The 19,474-nt window shown below is 43.4% G+C and overlaps 1 protein-coding gene across 2 annotated transcripts in view; it reads left to right on the top strand.

The window, feature by feature from the left end:
• aida (axin interactor, dorsalization associated) overlaps nt 1-19,474 on the top strand; it is a 77,677-nt gene that overhangs the window by 24,980 nt on the left and 33,223 nt on the right. The window contains exons 3-7 of one of the 2 annotated variants that reach the window (XM_041188053.1): nt 744-797; nt 11,194-11,248; nt 13,077-13,140; nt 14,795-14,898; nt 18,300-18,311. In XM_041188053.1, the coding sequence (XP_041043987.1) occupies nt 744-797; nt 11,194-11,248; nt 13,077-13,140; nt 14,795-14,898; nt 18,300-18,311 (289 nt within the window). The remainder of the gene's footprint in view (nt 1-743; nt 798-11,193; nt 11,249-13,076; nt 13,141-14,794; nt 14,899-18,299; nt 18,312-19,474) is intronic. The other variant, XM_041188054.1, reaches the window with a different exon arrangement.

Genomic DNA, 19,474 nt, shown 5'->3' with positions numbered 1-19,474 from the left:
AGAAATTAGCAGTTCGTATTTCTTTCTTTTGCCACTAGTTTACAACGATTTGTTCAATAAACAGTTATTTACTTATTATGTTTACAAACTTGGTGCTTATATTCTGTTAATCTAAATTAAACAGTTAAGTAGAATTGGGACAATCTGGTAGTTTAATCAAACTTTTTCTCATTTGTCACGGCTCGGGGAACAGTGGGGCTTGATATTACAGCGCGCTATCCCCAGTGAGTCATGACAATGTGAAATGAGTTTCAAAGTAATTTGATTGCAGTTTAGCTAAGGTATCTAAGGACTTATATAAAGATGCACCGCAGGAACTCACCAAGACTCCGTAAACACCTTCCAAACCCACGGCCGCTCCCATCTATAAGGACAAGGGCAGCAGTTAGACAGAAACACCACCAGCTGGAAGATCCCCTCCAAGCCACTCACCATCCTGACTTGGAAATATTTCACCGTATCTTCACTGTCATTGGGTCAAAATCCTGGAACTCCCTCCCTAACAGCACTGTGAGTGTACCTACACCACATGGACTACAGCAGTTCACAAAGACTCAAGGGCAACTAGGGATAGGCAATAAATTCTGGCCTAGCAAGCGATGCCCACATCACAAGAATTAATTTTTAAAAATGTAAATGTCATTTCTGTAGCCAGCCTCTGGTGAAATTGATATTATTGTTGTCCTTGTGAATGCTCTGTCTCCCATCTAAAGTATCTAACAGTACTTTTCACTTTTTCACAGAAAACACTCGGCAAAATAGCGACATGCCTTGAATTACGAAGTACAGCTTTGCAGGTACTACTAATCGGATAACCTTGTAAATATACATTTTAATTGAATTTATCGTGTGATGTTCAGATTTCTGAGAGAAGTAGAAGCTCTACGGTATATTTTAGACATGGGAGTTTGTTCAAATGAATGAAATTGTGATGTATTGTTACCCCATTGTGCACAGAACACAAGAAATAGGAGCAGGAGTAGACCACACTCTAGTTGAGCCTACTCTGCCATTTAATACGATCATGGCTGATGTTGGGCTTCAACTCCATTTTCCCACCTGCTCCCCTTATTCCTTAATTCCCTGAAACACCAAAAACCTGTCTATCCCAGCCTTAAATGTGTTCAGTGATGGAGCATCCACAACCCTCTGGGGCAGCGAATTCCAAAGATTCACAAGCCTTTGAGTGAAGTAATTTCTCCCCATAGCAGCGCTAAATGATTGGCCCCTTATGCTGAGACTGTGCGCCAGTGTTTTAGATTACCCGACCAGCAGAAACAATCTCTCAGCATCTACTCTATCAAACATCCACATCCCATGAATGAATAATTTAAAAAAACACTACATGCTGATTTCCCATACATGCCTGACTCACAGTCTCACCCTCCTGTCCCTGACCATAGACTAACTCTTAAGGTTCTGCCTAACGTAAGGGATGTCCATGTAACTCTCCCCCTCCCTGATAGCCTGCAATGTCCACAACTCGGACTCCAGCTCAGCAACTCTGCGCCGAAGTTGCTTAAACTGCAGACACTGCTGATATGGTTGCCTGGGATTGCAGTACCCATATGCTGCAATCACAACACACTATCAGCCCTGCCATTTCTGTCCAAACTTATTTATTTAATTAGTCAATTAGTAATAATTTACACAGTTAAAGTAAATAGAAAGTTGCACTCACCTATCTTGGAGACAAAGGAAGAAAACTCACTAACTACTGGAAGCTGAAAGGAAGTGGAAAAAGGAGCCCCTCTTTACTCCTGTGCACTTATTTCCCGCCTGAACCAAATTCCCAACTGCACAAACTGTTTCCTCGCCATCTGTCCCTTCACTCCATCCTTACACAGATATTATTAATGGAAGTAGTCCAGAGACTGATATTCCCTAACTTAAGGTGAATAGAATATTACAAAGGTAGGGCTGCAGGACGTTCTTCTGGAGGAGAGTGAACAGCCAGAAGTTGTGGTCCACATCGGTTCCAATTATTTTGGTAGGAAGGGGCATGAAGTCATGATAGCAGATTTCAGGGAGCTAGGAAGGAGATTGAAAAGCAGTAATCTGAAGATTACTTCCAGTCCTACGTGCTACTGAGCATAGAAATATGAGAATTGCGCGATTGAACATGTGGCTAGAGAACTGGTGTAGAAGGGAGAGCACCTGCTTTCTGAGGCATTGGGACTGGTTCTGGGACTGGTGGGGACCTGTACAAGATAGACATGCTGCACCTTAGCCAGACTGGGACTAACATCCTCGCAGGGAGATTCTCTAGTGCTGTTGGGGAGGGTTTAAACTAGATTGGCAGGGGGCTGGGAACCTTTGAGGGAAGCAAAACTGGTAAAAATAGAAGGCAGATGAAGCACAGGGAAGCATCAAATAAGAATCGAGAATAATGTTAAAAAAGCAGAATTAAAGGCACTCAGCAAATGCTACATGCGTTCAGATAAAAAGGCTGATAACCTGAAAGCACAAATTGAGGTATATAGGTGTGATTAGATTGCCATTACAGAGACGTGGCTATAGGTTGACCAAGACTGAGAACTGAATATTCAAAGATATTTAGCATTTAGAAGGGATAGGCATAAAAGGAAAAGGAGGTGGGTTAGTACTCATAATAAAGGACAAGATCAGTACATTAGTAAGAGAGGATCTTAGATCGAAGGATCAAGATGTAGAATCAATTTTTGGGTGGAGCTAAGAAACAGCAAGGGGCATCCAACATTGGTGGGAGTTGTTTATAGGCCACCAAACTATCGTGGTAATGTTGGGCACAGTATAAGTCAGGAAATTAGAGATATGTGTAATGTGGGTAATACAGTAATAATGAACGACTTCAATTTACACATAGACTGGGTTAACCAAATCAGCACTAATGCTGTGGAGGAGGAATTCCTGGAACATGTATGAGATGGGTTTCTGGAACAGTACGTTGAGGAACCAACTAGGAATTGGGTTATTTTGGATTTAGTGTGGTGTAATGAGAAAGGGCTAACCTTGCTGTAAAGGAGCCCTTTTGAAATAGTGACCATAAAATGATAGAATTTTGAATTACGTTTGAATGTGATATAGTTCATTCTGAAATTAGGCTATTAAATCTGAAGAAAGGGAATTATGAATGGCAAAACGGCTATGGTGGATTGGGAAAATACACTAAAAGATTTGATATAGACAGACAATGGCTGGTATTTAAGGAAATACTACACAATAGATATACATTCCTCTCAGGCACAAAAACCCAAAGGGAAAGGTAAATCAACCGTGATTAACAAAAGAAATTAAAGATTGCTTTAGATCAAAGAAAGTGGCTTATAAGGTTGCCAGAAAAAGTGGGAAGCCTGAGGATTGGGAGCAATTGAGAATCCAGCAAAGGAGGACCAAGAAACTGACTAAGGAAGGAAAAAGAATATGAATGCAAACTAGTGAGGAACTTCAAAGCGAACTGTAAAAGCTTCTTCAGGTATGTGAAAAGGAAAAGATTAGCTAGGACAAATGTGGGCCCATTATGGCTGGGGACAGGAGAATTTATAGTGGAGTATAGGGAAATGGAGAAACTAAACAGTTACTTTGCGTCTGTCTTCACTGAAGAAATACTAGGCAACCAAGGGACTTGTGAAACTGAGGAACTAAAAGAAATTAGTATTAGCAAAGAGGTAGGACTTGCAAAATTAACTGGATTGTAGGTTGAAATATCCCCTGGACTAGATGAGCTTCATCCCAGAGTGTTGAAGGAGGTGACTGGAGAGATAGTGGATGCATTGGTGATTATCTTTCAAAATTCAATAGATACTGGAAAGGTTCCTGCAGACTGGAAAGTAGCAAATGTAACCTCACTATTTCAGCAAGGAGGAAGAGGGTGAATGGACAACGAGAGACCTGTTGGTTTGATGTCAGTAGTAGGGAAAATGTTAGAATCTATTATAAAGGTTGATAATTGAACATTTAGAAAAGAGTGGTAAAAGTGTGCAGAGTCAACATGGATTTGTAAAAGGGAAATCATATTTGACTAGCTTGTTGGAGTTTTGGAGCATACTTATCACATTGATAAAGGAGAACCAGTGGATGTGGTATATTTGGATTTTCAGAAGGCTTTTGATAACGTCTCACACAGGATTTGTAAATAAAGTTAGAGCGCATGGGATTGGGGGAAATAGACTGGTATGGATTGAGAATTGGTTAGCAGACAGAAAGCAGAGAGTAGGAATAAACGAGTCATTCACAGAATGGCAGACTGTTACCAGTGGGGTACAGCAAGGATCAGTGCTGGGTCCACAGCTGTTCACAATCTATATAAATTATTTTGATGTGGGGACCAATTGTAATATTTCCAAATTTGCTGATGACACAGCTAGGTGGGAATGTAACTAGAGGGTGGTGACGGTCTGGAATGCGCTGCCTGGCAGGGTGATGGAGGTGGGTTGCCTCACATCCTTTAAAAAGTACCTGGATGAGCACTTGGCATGTCAGAACGTTCAAGGCTATGGGCCAGGTGGTAAATGGGATTAGGTAGGTAGGTCATGCGTCGATGCAGACTTGATGGGCCGAAGGGCCTCTTCTGTACTGTGTGATTTTTGTGATTCTGTGACCCAAAGACTGCCTAAGCTGTGTTAAATTAGCTGCCCTCTGAGGTAGAGATACTACATTTTGTCTCCAGCGCTCTGTCCTGAGGTCTCTATCTGTTCCTGATTATCCGACCACTTCTGCTCAGAGGTTCATGTATGGATTTTAGCTGAACACAAGATTGAGCTTGCATGTGATGCCATCCACAGTTTTGATTTTATATACTCATAAATGGGATGTGGACATCACTGGCAAGGCCAGCATTTATTGCCCATCCCTAATTGCCCTTGAGAAGATGGTGGTGAGCCACCCTTTTGAATCACTGCAGTCCATGTGGTATAGGTATACCCACTGGACTGTTAGAGAGGTCAGTGGAAAATATCCCATCACACTTCTGATTTGTGCCATGTAGGCTTTGGGGAGTCCAAAAGGTGAGTTATTTGACACACAATTCCCAGCCTCTGACCTGCTCCTGTAGCCAAATAATTTATGTGGCTGGTGCAGTTAAATTTATCAAATTTATCAATGGTTTGCAGCAGATGGATGGTGGGAGATTCAGTAATGGTTCACAATACCATTGAATGTAAAGGGGCAATGGTTAGATTCTTACTGGGTGGGGATGATTGTTGCCCAGTGCTAATGTTTTCCTCCTGATTCCCATTGACTCCAGTTTTGCTAGGGCTCCTTGATGCCACAGTCAATCAACTGCTGCCTTGATGTCAAGAGCAGTTGCTCTCACCTTACCTTGGGAGTTCAGCTCTTTTGTCCATGTTTGAACCAAGGCTGTAATGAGGTCAGGAGCTGAGTGGTCCCGGCGGAACCCAAACTGGGCATCAGTGAGCAGGTTATTGCTAAGCAAGTGCCGCTTGATAGCACTGTTGATGACCCCTTCCATTTCTTTACTGATGATGGAGAGTAGACTGATGGGGCGGTAATTGGCAGGTTGGATTTGTCCTGCTTTTTGTATACAGGACATACCTGGGCAATTTTCCACATAGCCGGGTAGATGACAGTTTTGTAACTGTACTGGAACAGCTTGGCTAGGGGTGTGGCAAGTTCTGGAGCACAAGTCTGCAGTACTATTGCCAGAATATTGTCAGGGCCCATAGTCTTTGCAGTATCCAGTGCCTTCAGCCATTTCTTGCTATCACATGGATTGAATTGAATTGGCTAAAGACTGGCATCTGTGTTGCTGGCAACCGCTGGAGGAGGCTGAGATGGATCATCCACTTGGCACTTCTGGCTGAAGATTGTTGCAAATTCTTCAGCCTTATCTTTTGCACTGATGTGCTGGGCTCCTCTGTCATTAAGGATGGGGATATTTGTGGGGCCGCCTCCTCCAGTGAGTTGTTTAATTGTCCACCACCACTCACAACTGGATGTGGCAGGATGGAGAGCCTAGATCTGATCCATTGATTGTGGGATCGCTTCGCTCTGTCTATCACTTGCTGTTTATGCTGTTTGGCACACAAATAGTCCTGTGTTATAGCTTCACCAGGTTGACACCTCATTTTTAGGTATGTGCTCCTGCACTCTTCATTGAAGCAAGGGTCGATCCCCTGGCTTGATGGTAATGGTGAAGTGGGACATATGCGGGACCATGAGGTTACAGATTGTGTTCAAGTACAATTCTACTGCTGCTGATGGCCCACAGCGCCTCATGGAATCAGTCTTGAGCTGCTAGATCTGTTTGATAACTATCCTATTTAGCACAGTGGTAATGCCACACAACACAGTGGAGGGTATCCTCAATGTGAAGGCGGGACTTTGTCTCCACAGTGACTGTGCGGTGGTCACTCCTTCTGATTCCGTGATGGACAGATGCATCTGCGGCAGGCAGGTTGTTGAGGATGAGATCAAGTATGTTTTTCCCTCTGGACACTGCCAGCTTGGTCAGTGGTGGTGCTACCAGGCCACTCTTGGTAATTGACATTGAAGTACCCCACCCAGAGTACATTATGTGCCCTTGCCATCCTCAGTGCTTCCTCCAAGTGATGTTCAACATGGAAGAACATTGATTCATCAGCTGAGGTAGTAACCAGCAGGAGGTTTCCTTGCCCAATTTTGACCTGATGCCATGAGACTTCATGGGGTCTGGGTCCGGAGTCGATGTTGAGGACTCCCAGGGCAACTCCCTCCCGATTGCATACCACTGTGCCGCCATCTCTGCTGGGAGTGTCCTGCCGGTGGGACAGGACATACCGAGGGATAATGGTAGTGTCTGGGACATTATCTGTAAAGTATGATTCCATGAGGATGACTATACCAGGCTGTTGCTTGACTAGTCTGTGAGAGAGCTCTCCTAATTTTGGCACTAGCCCCCAGATGTTAGTAAGAAGAACTTTGCAGGGTTGACAGGGCTGCGATTGCCATTGTTGTTTCCAGTGCGGAGATCGATGCTGGTCTGTCCAGTTTCATTCCTTTTCAGTGACTTTGTAGTGGTTTGTTATAACTGAGTGGCTTGCTAGGGCATTTAAGAGTCAACCAAATTTCTGTGTGTTGACCACCTATAGGACATTTTTACAACAATAGACAATGGTTTTGTGGTCATCACTAATTAGGATTCCGTGGCAGGATTTGAACCTGGGTCCCCAGAGCATTTCCCTGGGTCTCTGGATTACTAGTCCAGCAACAGTACCACTATGCCATCACCTCCCCGTGACCTTATTATAGAGGGAAGGTCATTCATGAAGATGGCTGGGCCTAGGACACTACTCTGAGGAAATCCTGCAGTGATGTCCTGGAACTGAAATGATTGACCTGCAAAAACCGCAACCACCTTCCTTTGTGCTCGGTATGACTCCAGCCAGTGGAAAGTTTTCCCCCGATTCCTGTTGACTCCTTGATGACGCACTGTCAAATGCAGCGTTGATGTGAAGGACAATCACTTTCACCTCACTCCCCAGCTTCAGCTCTTTTGTCCATGTTTTGGAACGAGGCTGTAATGAGGTCTGGAGCTGAATGAGCCTGATAGATCACAAACTGAGCATCAGTAAACAAATTGCTGAGTAAGTGTCACTTCATAGCACTGTCGACAACACCTTCTATTACTTTGATGATTTAGTGTAGGTTGATGGGGTAGTAATTTGCTGGATTGGGTTTGTCCTGTATTTTGTGCAGTTTTCCACATTGTCGAGTAGATGCCAGTGTTGTAGCTGTACTAGGGGCGTGACTAGTTCGGGAACACTTCAATACTTCAGTTGGGATGTTGTCAGGGGCCATTGCCTTTGCTGTAAACATTGCCTTCAGCTGTTACTTGATGTTGCGTGGAGTGAATCAAATTGGCTGAAAACTGACACCAGTGATGCTGGGGACCTCCAGCGGAGGCTGAGATGGATTATCCACTCTACACTTCTGGTTGAAGCTGGTTGTGAATGTTCCAGCCTTGTCATTTGCATTGATATGCTGGGGCTCCCCATCATTGAGGATGGGAATATTTGTGGTGCTGTTGCCTCCTGATGATTGTTTAATTGTCCACCACCATTTGAGATGACTGCGACAGGACTGCTGAGCTTTGATCTGATCTGTTAGTTGTGGAATCGCTTAGCTCTGTCTATTGCATGCTACTTCTGTTGTTAGCATGCAAGTAATCCCGTGTTGTAGCTTCACCAGGTTGGCACCTCGGTTTTGCATATGTCTGGCGCTGCTCCTGACATGCTCTTCTACACTCCTCATTGAACCATGGTTGGTCCCTGGCTTGATAGCAATGGTAGGTTGAGGGCCACATCAGGCAATGAGGTTATAGATTGTAGTTCAGTACAGTGCTGCTGCTGATGGCCCATGGCACCTCATGGATGCTCAGTTTTGAGCTGCTAGATTTGTTCCATTTAGCACACTGCGATGCTCAGTTAGTAACCTGCCTCATGTCTTGATCTGTTCAGGTCCCTTTGAGTGACATATTTCCTCCCCCCAGTGGCAAAAATTTTAGGCACCATTCCATCTGTTCCAACTGAAATGACTTTCTCTTCTTGTCAAACTCAAATTGTGTGCTATCATCTTATTTTAATTGGCTAACCTGTGAATTGAGACCAGTTGAAAATCTGTCAAGAAACCTCTGCCAGCTCGTGAATTGCTGATACATTGGGATGAAGGGAAAAGTGGTAAATATCTGGGTAACAGTGCCGGTTCATGAAGGGTAAAGTTGGAGGCACTTTTAGAAGGCAGAGAATTTTCAATGTTACAGCTCATTCATTATTACTGTTGCAGTTGGTTACATTGTAGGGTTTATATTAGCGTGCTATCTGAAGACCCAGTAACCTAGGAGGGAATCTTAAACTTGAACCCTGATAATCATGACATGTTGGCACAGTAGGAGCTTGATTACTCTAATGGGAAGAAGCATTCAAACCCTGACACTAGTTCTTTAATGTTGCTCACTCATTAATTATGGAAGGTGAGACATGTCAAAGATAATAATTTGCCTGAAAGCAGCTTTGAATATTAAGTATTTAATATCAGCGCAAATATTTGCATAAGAAATCATAACTTGTATCAGCTATCACTGTATCTTGGACCAAATCTGTATGAGCATCATAGCAAATGTCTTAACTGAAGTAGAAAGGCTTGATAGTTCAAAATATCTGCTGACTTATCAGCTCCAAAAAGAGTTCTTGATGTGCACCATAGCCTGGCTTTCTCTGAGAAATACTTGTGATGGTTCAGAAAGTTTATCCAGCCCTCTGTTGAGCGAGACAGATCCAGGATATCCCAGGGCTGAGTTACTGCCACAAGCAGGCTGCAATTTGTGTCTGTGGATTAGGGGGTGGAGGAGAAAAATCAGCTGAGGAGACTTAATCCGGCAGTTTATCAAGGTTTATATATTTTTCAATAAGTTTTCCTTCAATCTCTCTCTCTCCCTCTCTCCCCGCTCCCCACTCTCTCCCCTCTCTCCGTCTCTCTCCCCCCCACTCTCTCCCCTCTCCCCGTCTCTCTCCCCCCGTCTCTCTCCCCTCGTCTCTCTCCCCTCGTCTCTCTCCCCTCGTCTCTCTCCCCCCCGTCTCTCTCCCCCCCGTCTCTCTCCCCCCCGTCTCTCTCCCCCCCGTCTCTCTCCCCCCCGTCTCTCTCCCCCCCGTCTCTCTCCCCCCCGTCTCTCTCCCCCCCGTCTCTCTCCCCCCCGTCTCTCTCCCCCCGTCTCTCTCCCCCCCGTCTCTCTCCCCCCCGTCTCTCTCCCCTGTCTCTCTCCCCCCCGTCTCGCGCTCTCGCCCTCTCGCCGCCCCCCCGCGCTCTCTCCCTCTCGTCCCCCCGTGCTCTCTCCCTCTCGCCCCCCCCGCGCTCTCTCCCTCTCGTCCCCCCGCGCTCTCTCCCTCTCGCCCCCCCCCCTGCGCTCCCCCCCCCCCCGCCCCACTCCCTCGTGCTCTGGTTCAGTGTAGACCTGGATTAAATAGAGCAGGAAGATCCAGTGTTTATTTCTTGGTCTCTGGTGATCTTTACCACTGTGGGATCTCTACAGCTGTTTCAGCAACCCAGGATAGGGAGGATGAGGGAACGTTGATGGATTCTGATTGTTATCCAGTAATTTCTGTTTGGATGTCTAATAAGAACATGATCAGACTTGTATGTCTGTCAGCATTTATTGTCTAGCGTACATGTAAACAACATTACCTTGACTGAGGTACTAAAGGACTCGGGCGTCTTTGGAATCCCACCCCAGCAAGGCATCAGGAAGGGAGATGAGGGGAAAAGATCTGATTCATTCATGAACACTGAAAGAATCTTTCAAAGCTTATTAGGTAATGATTCATTTGAAAGATTCTTTCAGTGTTCATGAATGATTCAGTGTGCTAACCATCATTATTCAATGTTGTGATTTCTAGTGCCCTTAATTTATCTGTCTATAAAATTTAAAAGTTATTTCTCAGTGTCGAGTCTGCTAGCATTCACTGTCTTGGCTCAAGAGAAGTGACCAGAAGATTGGATGTGCATTTTCTTTGTGGCATTCAAATGTATCTTTGTTTTACTCGCACTGTCTTGCACTTTTCACTCTCTTGTGTATTCTCACCTTCATGCTCGTACCTGACAGTAAAGGAATTATTTTTGCCCTACAGGGTGATCTTGCAGTTGTGATTTTAGCAGAGGAAATCACGGTCTAGATTGGCTTGATTTGACCAGATTTTGAAGTAAGCCTGTGTTTGAGTAAATTTGCTGCAGAATTATCAAGCCAAGTTAGACAACCTAAATCCATTGTTTCAGTTATCAATTATAACTGCTGCAGATATCCTTTAGTACAGTACTGGGGAACACTGCACTGTTGGAAGTGTTGTCTTTCAGATAAGACATTAAACTGTGGCCTAGGCAGTGTCTTCTGGTGGTTCCATGGTAGTATTTCGGAAAAGAACATGAGCCAATGTTTATCCTTCAAGCAACATGACTGGATGCAGATTATCTGGTTATTTATCCCATTTCTATTTGTGGGATTCGTGCTCTGCGCAAATCGACTACCACATGCCATTACAACAGCAATCAAACTTCAAAAGTACTTAACTAATTGTGAAGTGCTTTGGGACATCCTGACAGCTGCTTATATCAAAACAAGTTTGTTTTCTTCTATTTATTTATTTACTCTCAGATGTGTCACATGAAATGGATGTTTTATGACAATAATTTACATAAGTTCCTCTTTTATTTTTAAATTTTATATAGACAGCACAAACTCAGGAAGAATTCAAATTGGAAGATCTAAAGACGTTAGAGCCAAGTAAGTATTTTTTGTACCACATGTAATAGTAAAGACAGTTGTGTTGTCCTTCAACTAATAGGAACCAGACACTATAGCTTTCTGATACCTATAGTTAATTTGCTCATGCATATAATGACACAGATGGTATATATCTAAGAGTAATTTGGCTGAAGTAAACCTTCATAAAATTCTGACCTGGCAATTGCTAGTGTCACATTCCAGTTACATAGAGCCATTTAACAGGATCATTTTGGATATATTTGATTTGATCATATGGACTTGTGTGGCTTTGTTTCCTCCCTCACCCCACTTGAAAATCTCCACTTGTCTAACTTTGACCCTCCACTGCCAGCCGTGCTTTGTGTCATCAAGGCCTCTCGTTCTGGAATCTTTCTCGAAATCCCCCTGCTTCTCCTCCTCCCCAAAGGCCAAGACCAAGATTTTTGGTCATTAATCAATATCTGTGGCTCAGCATCCATCTTTTTATTACTATCTCCATCAAATACTTCGGGATGATTTTCTACATGAATGGCACAAACTTACCACGTTACACTGAACTTTGATGCTTCATGGGAGTAAGTTCAGATGAATAGGAACATTCAGCGTGTCGAGTTATTCCTTTCAAAGAAACCAGTGGTCTCTATCCTGTACACTCTTTTTCCCCATCATAGCTTCTACTTGCCTTTTAAATGATGCCTTTGTCCCCCTATTCTACTTGGTAGCTTGTATAATTCTGTAGGATACCTTCTCATTCAACTTCCAACCTTTCCTCATCATTCAATCGTATAATGGGTCCTACGTTTAGCTTCAGCAGCTCTGGAATTGGGAGTGGTTGATATTCAATGATTCCCACTGGAAAGTATCTGTAGGTGAGTGCTGGATGAGGTCAGGTTGAAAACGACTGTGATTTGCTCCATCCAATTGAAAAAAAGATACCTTGGGATCTTTAACATTACCTGAGAGGGCAGACTGGGCCTTGGTCTAACGTCTTGTCTGAAAATTCACATTTCCTACGTTGTAGCGCTCTGTCAGTACTGCATTGAAGTTCCAAGTGTTTGGAGTGAGATTTGAACCCATAACCTCTAACTCGGAAGCAAGGGACACCACTGATGTACTAGAATCAATGCCCCAATCATACTTGTCTCTTCTGAGGATCGGATTCTTTCTTGCAACATTTTATATTCTTGGGTTTCTCCTTGTCATGCTTTACTGGCAATAAAGTCACCCTGGAATCTATTATCAAATTAGCATTGCCAGGGGTTCAGGAGTAGATTGTCTGCTTAGCCAGGCATTAGCCTGAATACCTAGAGAGGAGGAGGAGAAAACTCAGCTTTTTTTTTAAAAGTGGTTAGGGGGGGAAAAAATGTGGATTGTTCCCTATAATTAGCTTTCCCATAACTCTCACTACCTGCTGAGTGAAGTCCCCAATTTCAAATATTTCATTTTCGTTGATAAGATTCTCTTAATATTTTTGTTCATACAATAAATGAGATTATGTCAGTAAACAGTGCTGACCAACCATATCCTTCAAGATGACCCTGTTGTGTGTGCAAAAGCATGGGACTGTGACAGTAAATTGAATTAAAAACTGGACAACAGAAATTACATCATACGAGTCAAACCATTGGCATTTACATTTCTATATCAGCTTCTTCAACACAATTCAAAAGCTGGCTGTTAAGTCCCTGTTTCAGAGATCCTTAAACATGATTGCAGGGGCTGCAGATTAAATCCCTGTATCAGTTTAAACACAATTACAGGAGCTGCAGATTAAATCCCTGTAATTACTTACAATTCTGCTTTTAATAGTAGACTTTGGTTTGTTTTTTTTCTTTTTCCTTTACAGTTATAAAGAACATTCTTTCTTATAACAAAGATTTCCCTTTTGATGTTCAACCTGTCCCTATAAGGTAAATCATTTAATTTGGATACTTTTCCTTTCAAATTCTTTATTTAAAAAGAAGTGAACCATCTTGATAATGAGTTGCTGCTATTCTGTTCTGTTTTCTTTTGGGCATGCAATTTTCCAGCAGAATATCAGGAATTGTTTGTGCTTCTTCATGCAACAGAGCTCAAGCTTGCTTTTCATCTGCTTTTTAATATATTTTCTGCTGTGTTGGCTGATTTCTATACTCTTTACAGGAATAACGGAGATTGTGCTTCGTTTTGCTTCATGGCTGAGTGAATCCTAATTGTACAGTGTAAGGGAACCTAGGTTTCTCTCGTCACTTAGCTAATTTAATATTGTTTGTTGAAGTCAATCACCACCTTACTGATTGGTTAGAAGTCCCTTGATGGCTCAGTGGATAAATGGACTGGAAAGGGAGTTGAATTTAAGCTCCCTACTGTGTATTGAGTTGGCTGGTTATAGGTGATAAATTTGGCCTCTGTCTCTCTGTATGAAGGAGGGGAACATTAGCCAAGGTTTCTGTTCCTGTTTGTTCATTGATTTTCTTCCCCACCCTCCTTTTTGTCCTGCCTTGTCAACAGAAATGGACAGAATTGAACTGGACTCTAATTCCTCCTATAACCATATAGGTTAATCATTGACCATAGTACAAATGAGTCAGTTGGGTGATAGGAAACTCAAGACTTGTGCCTTCCCATCAGTCATCACTTTCTAGTCAGGTGGTTGGCATCTGCAAACAAGAGTTTAGATACATCTTTACTCAGCCCCCTTTTCTCATAGCCACATAACAGCATGATGTTCTGTATTGTTGATGAAAATAAAGATTGTTAAAATTTCTGTGTCGTGCTCCTCTGGCTATGTATTGAAATAAAATTGTTTATTTTTATTTAATATTGCCTACCAGTAGCTTTTGCATAGGGATTACTATTTCTATCCTGCCTTCCTCTGTAAAGATAGAAACTTCAGTCTGGTGTATGATTCCATTGTTGTCTATTGCCCCCTAGTACTTTAAGAGACTGTGATTCATGTGTGAACCTAGGTAGAGTATCCTGAAAACTGTTCAACTGTGGGTAGCATCACAGCCAAACTTGATATTGTTATCCATACAAGCATACTTTCCAGCTGGGGTTCCTGAATGGCTAATGGGAGCAAGGAAATCCAGCTGATTTCCCCCTCTGCGTTTAGTCTAGAGGCACTGAGGTCAATTAGAACATCATTACTATCAAGAGAGATTAGCTAACTCAGGGTTGAACCTGGCACCCTCTGGTTTGTGTTGCTCACTGAATAAATCCATTGGGTAATGGGGGTGGGCACAATGGTTTTACATCAGTCGGCTTCAGTAACCCAAATGTTTGAAGCAATTTTAAACAAAGAATCTCACACTCAACAGTAACTGTCTCCCACAGACAGGAATGACTTGGTGTTAGGTGAAGAGAATTTGAAAGGCTGAATAGCCAATGTTATTCCATAGTTTTTTAATTACCTAGTGAGTTATTTAACTTTCAGCCATAACAAAGAGGAACTTGCCATCTGCTCAGTCCCACATTTTACATTTAGTTTTAATACCCTGTGGTATTTAAGTTCATTTTGCAATGTAGATTTGCTGCCCAACAGGATAGAAAGCTTCACAAGATTTTGTTCTTATTGTGTGGCAGGAAAATCTTGGCACCCGGAGAAGAGGAGAACTTGGAGTTTGAGGAAGAGGAGGAGGGCGGAGCAGGAGTGGGGTCACCTGATCTTTTCACCACCAGAGTTCCAGGTTGGTTTTTACTATTGGTACTTCCTGCACCTGAAGGATGTGACTGAGCTTGTAGCTAAAGACAAAATTATGCAATCTGCAGTGAATATGTCAAACTGCATATTAGCCTTCTGTGATGTTGAAGTTAATGTCATTTTGAGGGGAGATGGAGAAGCATTCACAATTATAATCAAATATTCTATTTGATTCTCCTCATTTATCTCTCCCATCCACCCCCTCATGCAAATAAGTTTTACCATTTTTGTAGGAGGGGAATATCATTGATGTACAGAAGGAAATCTGTGCCCTTATGCTGTTATTTTAGTTAAGTGATCTCTTCCCCACATTTGGTGTTATGTAATGCTTCGTTTTGAACCCTCTGTTCTTTCTCCCATCTATACACACAGGAAAGGGGTTGTATTTTTCATATTGACTTTTAGTAAGTGAGGTAGTAACCCGGTGCTCTGTTGTCAGAGCATTTCTCTAAAGGGCTGTTGTTCAGTGAATTGCAGCCACGCTAATGATAGTATGTCTCTGTCCTTCCCAGATCTCTCTCTCTAGTAGAGGCACTGAGACCCTTATTTACATAGATTCTCTGGAGGTTTTTCATTTCTTGGCCACGTAGGAAAATCCCAATGCAGGTTAAAGTGCCCATTCTTCTAGAGAGAGACAAAAAGGCTAGGTTACTAGAGATGGCTGTGTCCCTGAGCAAGACTCTGATAGATTGGTACTGTCTCAGTCAAAATGTTCTCTATTTGTCGATATATGTTTAGTACTAACACTACTATTAAAACTGTACAACTGTTGTTTTTCAAAAGAAATTTTCAGCAAGTACAACAATTGCACTAATTTCAATCATGTGGTTTGTGCATTGAGACAAACAAGCAACTAGTTAACTCTGCCTTAAAACAGAATTAGGTGGTTGCATAGTGGTATTGTCTCTTGACTAGTATTCCAGAGGCTCTGTGGACCTGGGTTTGAATCCCACCACAGCAGATGGTGAAATTTGCATTCAATAAAAATCTGGAATTAAAAGTCTTATAATGACCATGAAACCATGTCCTTTAGAAATCTGCTCTCCTTACCTAAGCTCCTGAGCTGTGACTCCAGACCCACAGCAATGTGGTTCATTCTTTACTGTCATTTAGGGGACGCCCACATCCCATAAACGAATATAAAAAATATTTCTTATTCCTTAAATGGTAATAGATGTCTAGATGAACTAATGAAACAGCTCAGCTTGTACCTTTTACACTTGACTTCTGTCTCTATTGTGCACCCTATCTTTTAATTGCTCTCTCCCTTTCTCTACACCTCTCAACCTCTCTAAATGCCTGCATGGATAAATGTTTCTATTCAAACGAACCTACTTTGGTTTGTGGGATTTTCACTCCCTAGTACTCACTCCTATACTGGACTATACTGGACATTTGCAGTCTGGTTAGATCAGATTAAAGCTTCTGCTTTGTTCCACTCAGCAATATTCCTTAATCACAATTCCTGTTGCTTCTTTAAGATAGTCCTGTGGACTTGTACCAAATAGTAACTGAACTGGGATTTTAAATACAGCTAGCAGTGAGTAGCCTTTCATTGTATCTGACCTGATCGATATCCGAGTTCCAAATGTCAATGTATCACCCAGGTGTGGAGGGGAAAGGACAGTGTGTGTTGCACTGTACCACCCAGTCCCAGAGAGGAAAGGACAGTGTGTGTTGCACTGCACCACCCAGTCCCAGAGAGGAAAGGACAGTGTGTGTCGCACTGTACCACCCAGTCCCAGAGAGGAAAGGACAGTGTGTGTTGCACTGTACCACCCAGTCCCAGAGAGGAAAGGACAGTGTGTGTCGCACTGTACCACCCAGTCCCAGAGAGGAAAGGACAGTGTCGCACTGTACCACCCAGTCCCAGAGAGGAAAGGACAGTGTGTGTCGCACTGTACCACCCAGTCCCAGAGAGGAAAGGACAGTGTCGCACTGTACCACCCAGTCCCAGAGAGGAAAGGACAGTGTCGCACTGTACCACCCAGTCCCAGAGAGGAAAGGACAGTGTCGCACTGTACCACCCAGTCCCAGAGAGGAAAGGACAGTGTCGCACTGTACCACCCAGTCCCAGAGAGGAAAGGACAGGGTGTGTCAAACTGTACCACCCAGTCCCAGAGAGGAAAGGACAGTGTGTGTCGCACTGTACCACCCAGTCCCAGAGAGGAAAGGACAGTATCGCACTGTACCACCCAGTCCCAGAGAGGAAAGGACAGTATCGCACTGTATCACCCAGTCCCAGAGAGGAAAGGACAGTGTGTGTCACACTGTACCACCCAGTCCCAGAGAGGAAAGGACAGTGTGTGTCGCACTGTACCACCCAGTCCCAGAGAGGAAAGGACAGTGTCGCACTGTACCACCCTGTCCCAGAGAGGAAAGGACAGTGTGTGTTGCACTGTACCACCCAGTCCCAGAGAGGAAAGGACAGTGTGTGTCGCACTGTACCACCCAGTCCCAGAGAGGAAAGGACAGTGTGTGTCACACTGTACCACCCAGTCCCAGAGAGGAAAGGACAGTGTGTGTCACACTATACCACCCAGTCCCAGAGAGGAAAGGACAGTGTGTGTCGCACTGTACCACCCAGTCCCAGAGAGGAAAGGACAGTGTGTGTCGCACTGTACCACCCAGTCCCAGAGAGCAAAGGACAGTGTGTGTCGCACTGTACCACCCAGTCCCAGAGAGCAAAGGACAGTGTGTGTCGCACTGTACCACCCAGTCCCAGAGAGGAAAGGACAGTGTCGCACTGTACCACCCAATCCCAGAGAGGAAAGGACAGTGTGTGTCGCACTGTACCACCCAGTCCCAGAGAGGAAAGGACAGTGTGTGTCACACTGTACCACCCAGTCCCAGAGAGGAAAGGACAGTGTGTGTCGCACTGTACTACCCAGTCCTAGAAAGGAAAGGACAGTGTGTGTTGCACTGTATCACCCAGTCCCAGAGAGGAAAGGACAGTGTATGTCGCACTGTACCATCCAATCCCAGAGGAGCGAGGACTTGGTGCAACCTAGTGCACATCACTGAGGTGGTAGGCGATGGACCCATTATTCTACTACACCCTTGGATGACAGTTTTCCTATTTTTCCTCATCTACCTTCTTCCTGTGAGATACAATGCCCACTGACTGAAAAAAATCCAAGACCAAGAGCTCAGACTATGTGGAATGACTGGAAACCAGTATTCTGCACAATGCATGTGGTTGTCACTTTTCTCCCTTTCTCTGCCTACTGCCAATTATCCATTATCCTCATATAACTTGCTGCGTATATTGGAATCGGAGGTTGTATTCACCTGATACATTAACCTGTAATCCTGTCTTTCATCTGCATGGTTTGATCATGTCAACTCATCCGTTTCTGATCTGCATGTGCTGCATTCTAACCTCAGGAGCCGTTGAAGGTAACGCTGCTGCTTTGGATACCTGATTGTGTTTGGTTCTTTCTGCTGTGCCAAATTTTGCTTAACTTTAATCCTTAATCTTGCCTTTTTGATGAAAAGAAAATTGAATTTAAAGCTAATAACGGGAAATCCATCACCAAGACTGTCTACTTCCACCTCTAAGATCACTTGACTCCGCCCCAACTTGCTTCATATGCCACTGAAGCCCACATCCATATTTTTATCATCTTTAGACTTAACAATTCCAATACTCCTATTCCAAAGGCAGCCCTCCAGCTTCCACTCTCTGTATACTTCAGCTGACCCAAAACTTTGCTGCCTGTTTCCTAACTTGCTAAGTCCTATTCACCCCTCTGCTTGCTGACCTACACTGGCTCCCAGTCCAGCAATGCCTCCATTTTAAAAGTTCTCATTTTGTTTACAAATCCTTCCGTGGCCTCACCCCCCTCCCTATCTTTGTAATCTCCTCCCGGCCCACAATCTTCCAAGATATCTGTGCTCATCTAACTCTGATCCTCTTGTTTTTAATTGTTACACCATTGGTGGCTGTGCTTTCAGCTGCCAAGGCCCTAAATTCTGGAAATTTCTCCAGCTCTGTCTCCTCTGGAGTGTGTTAATAACTGAAGGCACAGCTAGCCGCTTGGGAATATGATGATGTGGAGAAAACAGAGACCTGGCTGGTTACTAAATATTTGTGAATAAAAGATGTTCAGGAAAGATAGAGAAGGAAAGAAAGAAGGAGGATAACAATATTGATTAAAGATAATAGTATTGGAGAGAAACAATGTCTTAAAGGATCAAGGACAGAATTTAGTTGGTTAGAGCTAAAAAGCAAAAAAAGAAGCATTACACTATTAGGTGTATTCTGGAACAGGTATAGAGGAACAAATTTGCAAGGAAACTCCAAGAGAGTTGCAAGAATTATAGAGTAGTTATAATGGGACTTTAATATGGACTGGGATAGTAATAGTGTAAAGGACACAGGGGGAAGAATTTCTAGAGTGTTCAAGAAAATTTTCTACATCAGTATGTTTCTAATTCCACAAGGAAGGAGGCATTGTGGGATCTGGGAAATGATGTTGGCCAACTGGATCAAGTGTCAGTAGGGTAATATTTAGGGACAGTGATCATAGTATTAATATAATATTTAGGTTAGCTATAAG

The sequence above is a fragment of the Carcharodon carcharias genome, chromosome 5 (assembly GCF_017639515.1).
Source record: "Carcharodon carcharias isolate sCarCar2 chromosome 5, sCarCar2.pri, whole genome shotgun sequence".
Lineage (NCBI taxonomy): Eukaryota > Metazoa > Chordata > Chondrichthyes > Lamniformes > Lamnidae > Carcharodon > Carcharodon carcharias.
The sequence above is the reverse complement of the archived record's forward strand: the minus strand, read 5'-3'. Positions and strand labels throughout refer to the sequence as shown.